The sequence below is a fragment of the Hippocampus comes genome, unplaced genomic scaffold (assembly GCF_001891065.2).
Source record: "Hippocampus comes isolate QL1 unplaced genomic scaffold, H_comes_QL1_v1.1 scaffold367, whole genome shotgun sequence".
NCBI lineage: Eukaryota > Metazoa > Chordata > Actinopteri > Syngnathiformes > Syngnathidae > Hippocampus > Hippocampus comes.
The window spans coordinates 1,346,149-1,353,856 of NW_017805741.1; the positions used below are offsets into that span (position 1 = coordinate 1,346,149).

The 7,708-nt window shown below is 47.4% G+C and overlaps 3 protein-coding genes and 1 long non-coding RNA gene across 9 annotated transcripts in view; 3 read left to right on the forward strand and 1 right to left on the reverse strand.

Moving 5' to 3' along the window:
• The window catches only part of rexo4 (REX4 homolog, 3'-5' exonuclease), a 24,510-nt gene extending 20,485 nt beyond the window's left edge, over positions 1-4,025 (forward strand). Inside the window, exons 1-7 of one of the 4 annotated variants that reach the window (XM_019883538.1) lie at positions 50-165; positions 2,269-2,344; positions 2,481-2,779; positions 2,850-2,993; positions 3,400-3,593; positions 3,699-3,787; positions 3,864-4,025. In XM_019883538.1, coding sequence (XP_019739097.1) covers positions 71-165; positions 2,269-2,344; positions 2,481-2,779; positions 2,850-2,993; positions 3,400-3,593; positions 3,699-3,787; positions 3,864-3,998 — 1,032 coding nt within the window. In that variant the 5' untranslated portion in view covers positions 50-70 and the 3' untranslated portion in view covers positions 3,999-4,025. Of the gene's footprint in view, positions 1-49; positions 166-1,865; positions 2,345-2,480; positions 2,780-2,849; positions 2,994-3,399; positions 3,594-3,698; positions 3,788-3,863 lie in introns of those variants that run through there. The other 3 variants (XM_019883540.1, XM_019883539.1, XM_019883537.1) reach the window with 3 other exon arrangements.
• Positions 1-6,475, forward strand: part of LOC109524013 (uncharacterized) — a 19,903-nt gene extending 13,428 nt beyond the window's left edge. The window contains exon 3 of the long non-coding RNA XR_002169879.1: positions 5,960-6,475. This is a non-coding gene — a long non-coding RNA (uncharacterized LOC109524013). The remainder of the gene's footprint in view (positions 1-5,959) is intronic.
• On the reverse strand, positions 194-1,675 carry pigp (phosphatidylinositol glycan anchor biosynthesis, class P). 2 transcript variants are annotated; one of them, XM_019883574.1, is made up of 5 exons: positions 1,454-1,675; positions 1,214-1,298; positions 1,043-1,115; positions 827-945; positions 194-732 (listed from the first exon to the last, which is right to left on the reverse strand). In XM_019883574.1, the coding sequence occupies exons 1-5, from the start codon at positions 1,454-1,456 to the stop codon at positions 617-619; spliced, it is 396 nt and encodes a 131-aa protein (XP_019739133.1). In that variant the 5' UTR covers positions 1,457-1,675; the 3' UTR covers positions 194-616. The 2 variants fall into 2 exon arrangements, with proteins under 2 accessions (XP_019739133.1, XP_019739134.1); XM_019883575.1 differs by having other exon boundaries at positions 1,405-1,675.
• A 407-nt stretch (positions 6,476-6,882) lies between the features above and the next one.
• LOC109523968 (potassium voltage-gated channel subfamily C member 1-like) overlaps positions 6,883-7,708 on the forward strand; it is a 39,590-nt gene continuing 38,764 nt past the window's right edge. Inside the window, exon 1 of one of the 2 annotated variants that reach the window (XM_019883500.1) lies at positions 6,883-7,533. The gene's annotated coding sequence lies outside the window, so the exon portion shown is untranslated. The remainder of the gene's footprint in view (positions 7,534-7,708) is intronic. The other variant, XM_019883501.1, reaches the window with a different exon arrangement.

Sequence of the window (7,708 nt, forward strand, 5' to 3'; positions counted from 1 at the left end):
TCCGAATGGCAGCGGTGTTTACATTCTTCTTCGTCGGCGACTATAACTGCTCGATATCGCCGCCCCGCGGATGGAGTCTGAACAGAGGTGCCAAAAGCACCGTTCGCGAGGAAGCGGAAGGCCGGATACTAAAACAATAAGCGCCGATTTAACCACGTTACTACGGTACGTAAAAGTTTTAAAAAACTGAAGCGTTTGTAAAGGCAATTTCATTATAACTGTTGTTATTCTTCCTACTCACACATTGTAATTAGCAGAGGTACAGCTATTAAACACTCCCATAAAATAAGAGCTGAAAAAAGGACAAACTGACTTGTCGTGAGTACAAATGTATTTGTATTGTAATTTGTATCCTTACTCAACTTAATCAGGTGAACTTTGAGCAGTAACCAGTCACGTTATCATCAAATGTATCTGTAGAATGGATGACAGACTCAACACATATACGATTATTTAAATGTCATTTCTCAAATTCCGTTGTGCTTGTTGGGATTTTCTCCTCCCACATTCCAAACACATCCATGTTCGGTTCACTGACACAGAACCAAACAATGCCCCAATGATCAGTATTCAGTTAGAGTCACAAACACAAAACAACCCCCAAAGAGATGGTGAGTTACAGCTTTGTTGACAAGTGGAACATTTTGTTGACGTCACTGATGGGAACATCCTTTAGTCTTGGAATTTGACCCTTCTTGGCGACTTCACTCATCTGGCTTTGCGCAAACCCATCTGAAATATTACCCCGTGGGAAAAGAGAGAAGGTGTCATTTGACTCTTTAACTAATAGTGATAAAAGAAAAAAAAACTCTCCAAATGTGCATACCTGTAATGTTGTCCAGAGAGTCGAGTGGAGCTGTATTGTACATATTAATTCCAAATAGCAATACCACAGAGACGGTTATTGCCACCAGCAGATAGATTGGCGCAGCAAGGGCCCAATATCTACAAGACGTGATACAAGTTGCAAAAAAAAAAAAAGAACATCAATTCATGTAGCCCGAGGGAGAAACTTCATTAAAACGACTGAATGGCTGTTTACTTTTGAGGCCAGTAAGTGAGTCCGACTGAATGAAGCCACTCCTCTGGTATGTATGCCCACACACAATATAAAACTTTGGGGGGAAATTCAGAAAAAAAGAAGTCATGACACACAGAGACATCACCAACACAATTGGATGATCGGCTCCACTGTAACATAGAAGCAACTTACAGAAGCCAAACTGCGAGCCGAGGAATAAAACAAAGCCACAGATGGCCCTCTCAGGCAGAGGAGAGGGAGTGTTTTCCACCATTATCTAAAACACACATTAAGATCACTAACGGGAGTAACTAAATGTCGTGTAATTGTAATACGACGGGTTTAACAAAAAAACAACAACAACAACAACAACAACAACAAACATTTGAATTCAAGAGGCCTCGACACGGCTTGTCAGAAACGATACATTACCATCAATATCGATCGATCAGAACGTGACACTTGACGCACTCAAGTGAACGAATCCTTTAAGGCGACGCAAAAAAAAACATTTTTTTTTCACACTAAATCCTACTAATGTGAAAAAACCCCAAACAAGGCCTGTCTTCTTTTACATATTTGTCATTTTGTTTTCAGGAATAGTGTCATTCGATTGCTTTTGCCTAGTTTTGTGCCTGTAATACTCGACACGGCTGGAAACATCAAGCGAAAAGCTTTCCCGTTTAAATGTTGAATACAAATACAAAACGTTCTAATTTTATGGTCACACAAACTCATAATAAATACAAATACGTATTTTAAAAACACCCGTGAGTAGCTATTATCTGCCACACACCGTTGGAGGCGTGTTTGGCGAAGCAAAGTTCAAATTTGTGTTTCTGTCAAACACATTTGACTGTTACACTAACCGGAAGTCACTTTCTCCGTGGTTTTAACGCGTGGATTAGCAAACAAGGTAACGTGAGCGTTTCTCCACGAACATAACACGCTTGTTTGAACAATTTATTCGCTTTTGACCCGTTTACTCGGCAATCCTGCACGAGCGAAGGCATTTTATGAGCGTGCCATAGAAGTCTTATCCATGACGTCGAGACGACAGTAGCCGCGTGGATGAGAATTTACTTCTCACCGAATTTGGTTGACAGTGTTCAACTTCAAGCTGTCGCAATATCTAAGATGAAGCCGAAGGAAAAAAAGCGAACCCCCTCCGAAGCTGGAAAATACAATTCTGTGAAAAAGAAAAATAGGATACAATCGAATTTATTCAAGAGAGCCTTTCTTCATAGCCTCGCCACAGAGAACCTCATTATGCCTCCAAACGATGGCGAACACTTTTCTGCCAACTGGAAAGGATTACAAGAGGTAAGGCTTGTTGAGTACATGCCATAAATGTTTTTTTGTTTGTTTGTTTACGAAAACTACCGTGTGCATGAAAAAGAACAATTCGAAAGTGTTAACATTCCATCTGTCATGTTCACCACTACCATCTCATCCACAGAGTTTCAAGTCCAGTCAGATGACAAATAAGACAAGGGCATCCCAGCAAGAACCGAATGGCCCTTCACAAGAAGGGAAAGACAAAGCATCCCAAAACGCACATCACAGCAGTGTCTCCAAAGCTAAGACTGATTCAGGACCAAAAGCCAAACACAGAACCGTTGACCCCAAGGCTAAAAGACCCGTTGCGGCGGACGCAAAGCAGCACGCCGCGGCTGAAAGGAAAAGCCAGCTGAAAGCAAACGGCAAGCAAGCGGCCAAGAAGCGGAAAGTGGAGGCAAAAGAGTCCAAACCTACAGAGTGCGTGTCCAACAGTGTGCTTGTCGTACTCGAAATGCAAACATGATGTGATTGTTTTGTGCTATTGCAGAGTGGACATTTGGTTCGACGACGTGGACCCCGATGACATTGAGGCCACGGTGGGGGCAGAAGCGGCGGAGATCATGAGGAAGAGGCAGGGCGTTTGCAAGAACGCGACGGCGAACATGTTGGTCAAGGAGAAATCTTTCGAGGGGTGAGTGACCAGCGCAAGATCCTGTCATTCGCTAATTTGGGACCTTGGCCGCAAAGATGTGTGTTTAAATGCTGCAGATATTCGACACAAGGATTCAATATCTCAGACAAAAAAACTCAACAGAGGGAGTATGGTGTCTATTTGATACCCAAAGTGTTTGGATTTGCTATTCTGGTCCACGCTGCTCGCCACGAGGTGGGGGAAAGAGGCACCATCACGTGTTTGCCAAACTGCAAACATTTGACAAGAACATGCCCGTGAAACACACTCGCACCATCATCTATGATTGAATACATTGCTGATGAGAGATGTTTGTCCGGGCTGCGACTGTCAAGTATTTTTCGAATCCATCAGTATTGATGAGCGCATGGGCCCGGAAAAGACGTTCATTTGGGTTTGCCCTCAGCCTCACCAGGGTGGTCGCCATCGACTGCGAGATGGTCGGTGTCGGTCCCCACGGGGAGGACAGCATCTTGGCACGCGTGTCCCTGGTTAACCACTTTGGCAAGTGCATCTACGACAAGTACGTGAAGCCCAGCGAGCATGTGACCGACTACCGCACGGCCGTCAGTGGCATCCGGCCGACGGACATCGCAGAGGGTGAGGCCACGCGCGAGTTTTGCTCGTTCGGTCAAAAGGTGCCTCCCCCCTGCCCCCTGAAAAAACCCCATTGTAAATGTCAAAGTATTTGTCTCTCAATTCCAGGCGAGGATGTCGCGACCGTGCGCAAGGAAGTTGCTGACATCCTGCACGGGAGAATCGTGGTGGGCCACGCGATACACAACGACTTCAAGGTATCCGGATAGCTCCGAAATCTGCCAGCAAATGCTTTCCTGTGCTCTGGTGACATCTCCTCGTAATGTCTCTCAGGTCTTGCTCCTGGATCACCCCAAAAAGAAAATCCGAGACACTCAGAAGTATAAACCTTTCATGAAGACGACCAAGGTGCCGTGCCACGTCAAACGCGATCTTGTCGTCATTGTCGGACAGAAAGTTAGCAATTGAGGAGGAGGACGATGATGATGATGATGATGATGAAGACTTTGGAGATGATGATGATGATCACAGTTTGGGTGAGTGTTTTCTATTTCTCGCCTTCCTTCCTTCCTTTGTTTCTTTTACTTTGGGTCATCATTCCACCAACTTTGACTGTTTGAATCCATTTCTTTACAGATGTCCAAATAGAGTCGTCAACGTCCGCACAATAAGGGGCCGGAAGGGCTGAATGCCAAAAGTCACTCCCATGTCATATGATGCACCAAAGTTCATTTGTTTGTTCTGTCTTTTTCTTTTTTTTTTCTTCCTTCCTTCCTTTGCTTCTTTTACTTTGGGTCATCATTCCACCAACTTTGGCTGTTTGAATCCATTTCTTTACAGATGTCCAAATATTCCCCTCACTTTGTTTGGAATAATGTCCCACATTGCTCCAAGTTCCTGCTTTTTACCAATTCCATATTGACCACGGTAGCTTCAAAATGGAGCTCATGCTTCGTTATTATCCATGCATCATGGCGCGCAGTCCCTCCAGAAGTGACGTGCTGTCGCGGGCCCTCCGCGCACAGTCCCGCTCTAAGGTGTCCGTTGTTGCCATGTTACAGGTCCAGGACGCGCAGGCCGCCATGAGGCTTTACACGCTGGTGAAGAAACAGTGGGAGGCCGACTTCAAGAAGAGCGCAGCGGAGAGACGCAAAAAGCGCAAGCCCAAGGCTCCCGAGAACGGCAAAACGCGGCCTGGCGCAGGTTTGTCTTCTTAAGGTGTAAAGGACTCGCTATGGTCTGTGTTGCTTGATCTTGAAACCTAGTTGTGACTGAGGACGTTTTTCCCGATGGGCTTATGAGGGGAAAGACCCCCAAACAAAGAAGGTTAAAAAGAACACCAACGAAGCAACTCACTTGAGTTGCAGCTCGGGAACACAAGTGAGCACAGAAAGATGCATTTTGTCCGTTGACCGCCGTGGTTCTGCAAAAGCCTTTTCTTCCAAAAAGCGCTTGATTTGCATTGCTGCCTTGCCTTTGGAATTGTACAGTCGCTGTCCCGTTTGGAATAAAATTGGAAACACGCATCGCAGTCCCCTCACAAGTGATTTTCTGCCCCAACCCGTTCAAGCAGCCGTTCTCAAAGCCTTCATTTTCCTCAAAACAAGAAGAGAAAAAAAAGGACAGGCCACCCCTTCACTCTCCAGCTCAAAGAAGAAGAGGCCAGCGATGGAAGACGTCCGGCCGTTTGTCTTCATTTCCTTCCCAAGTGTTGCCGCTTGCTTGAGAAGATGACGACGCAACCGAACCGTTGGGGCGGGGGGCAACGAAAGCTTTGAAAAAAAAAGGTGAATCCACAGGGCTCCACTTTTGAAATTCATTCTTTAGTCTTTGAAAAGAGCCTCGCGTTACTGAAGCTTACTGAGGAGTTGGAACTGTCTCCATGTTTGTCTGGATTCCGCTGCTCCTGGAATGAAGGCTCGTATTGAAGTCGGGATTGCTCCGTTTTTATTTTCAACATGAATGGAGTGGACGTTTCTTTGAATTGATGAAACATAGTTTTGGAGCCATGGAACAAATGAATGACATGTTCACGATTGAATGAATTGGCACGGCCGTACGTCTTCCAATGGCCGTGTTTTGTGTTGGTCTCCTTTCATTTCAAGCACGTTCTGGAGATAATTGAGCAGCGCTGAGCGCCGGTGTTGCCTCGCGTCAGTGCCGATGAGCAGCATCCCTCCTGTGAACGCTCCCGGCCATAAAAAGTCCCCGTGCAGCTGTTTAAACACCAGCCTGTCAAGTTCCCTTGCGCCGCCGGTGCCTTACGACCGCTGAAGAAAACCACAAGTCATGCTGAGTGCCGCTCATAGTAGTCCTCCGCCGTCTTAATGGCACTTAATTTTAGCCATTTAGGACAATATGCCCCCCCCCGACCCACAGATTTCATGTGTTGAAATGGAAAGGTGTTCTCACTTGTTGAAGTGAAGCAGCCGACCTCATTTGACCTGTTCCGTTTTCCGTTTGTGCACTCGCTGAACTACGGCAAACTGTTTTTGCACCCCTCCCCGTTCCCTTCCCTAATGAGCTTCCTCTGTAGACTCGACAAGTACAAGCGAGCTGCTGAAGCCTCATTGAACAATAACGCAAGCTGCTCGGCCCCCATCGTTGCCACACAACTCCTCTGGCTGGTTGCGTTTCCCTGGCTCATCTTTGCTCCGTGTGCACTTGCGGCCGCGCACGCAAGCGCTCGCTAGCCTTTTTGTCCTTTTACAACTACTGTAATTTTCATGAGATGATATGAAGCGCTCACTCTTGGAGTGTCCTGTCAAGAAGTGCATTAGCGGCCCCGCTGACCCGTTGGACTCCTCACAAGCTGGCTCTCATTTAGTATTGCTGCTGTGAGGCCCGAAGCTTCCGATGTCACTGTAGGATTCGTCATTGTGGAGGCGGCATTTGTGCAAATGATTGACCAAAGGTGAAATAAATAAATGGCTTGTGCTCTTTGATGATGCGCTGTTCATGCTTGAACAAATATGCCGTTTTTGGCATCTCCTGAAAAGTCATCTTCTTGGAGGTGTGTGTGTGTGTGTGTGTGTGTAAAATGTCATTTCGATGTCAGTGAATGTTTGTCATAGTTCGCCCCCCACCTCCCCTTTTTTTTCATGTGGCGAAATAATGTTGAAGGCAGTTATTAGGAAGCTCGCGAAGCATATGCACCAGTGGTTGGGAGCAATTGTCTAAATGTAATACTGTACCTGCATTTATTAGCTCCCCCCTCCCCTAAATAAAAGAGAATTGCTCGAGGCAATGGGAGTATTTGAAGAGCCCAGTGGATGTCGCTTTTTGCTGCGTGCCGTACGAGCGTGGCTGCCGCTCGACAAAATGGTGTTTGCCTTTGCGCTTGTGCATCCGTCCAAGGGAGCAAGAGAAAGAAAGCAGCGACCGAACACATGGCAATCCATCGGCGCAACCCCTACGCGGCGCTCTCGTCCCCCCCAATTTCATTTCGGGCTCAATTGGCGTCATTTGCCGAAGTTGAGCATCTGAGCGCGCGCAGCCGCCGCCGCCGCCACCCTTTCCGTCTTGGCTCTAATCCGCCCACATGTGTCGTCTGAGGGAGGGGAACTCGTGCGGGAGGTGACGCTCCTCCAAAGGAACACACGGAGAGGCGCAAGGCAAACGGAGCCCGGCTGCATCTCCATTGAAACATTGGCCAAGAAGACGGACAGACAGATGCTGGCTGCCGACGAAGGTGCGAACACCAAAATACTCCAAATAGACGAGAGAGGCAGCTCTCAGGGTGCCCCCCCACCTCTCGCTTCATTTCCATCTAAGTAACCAACCTGCTTTTCTCCATTCACTGGGACACCCTCTCCAAAAATTGGGGGGGAAAAAAATCCCCGCCCCTACCCCCCACCAAAAAGATTGATCTGACGTCGTGCGAGCAACTGGATACTGTGAAATCCTCCGCCAACAAAGAAAACTACGCGGTGATTGATCCTTTATTTTCGCCCCCCCCCTCTCTCTCTCTCCGGGTTTGGCGCACGCAACCTGCACGAGCCAAGTGAGTATTAGCCGTGTCCGCGGATTGAGCGTGCATGCCTGCGATTGATTAGGAGCATTCGCGTCATTAGCAGCGGCGGCGTTCGGATTGCAGCCTCCATTTGGCAGCAGCGAGGCACATTCAACAAGTCGCGTTTTGTCCTTGCCGCTGCTCGATTCACACGATTTACCCCCCC

Coding starts and splice junctions, on each gene's coding strand:
- pigp (XM_019883574.1), bottom strand. Junction 1,116..1,213: donor CGGCTCGCAGTTTGGCTTCT/GTAAGTTGCTTC, acceptor TTCCCCCCAAAG/TTTTATATTGTGTGTGGGCA. Junction 946..1,042: donor CTCACTTACTGGCCTCAAAA/GTAAACAGCCAT, acceptor CACGTCTTGTAG/ATATTGGGCCCTTGCTGCGC.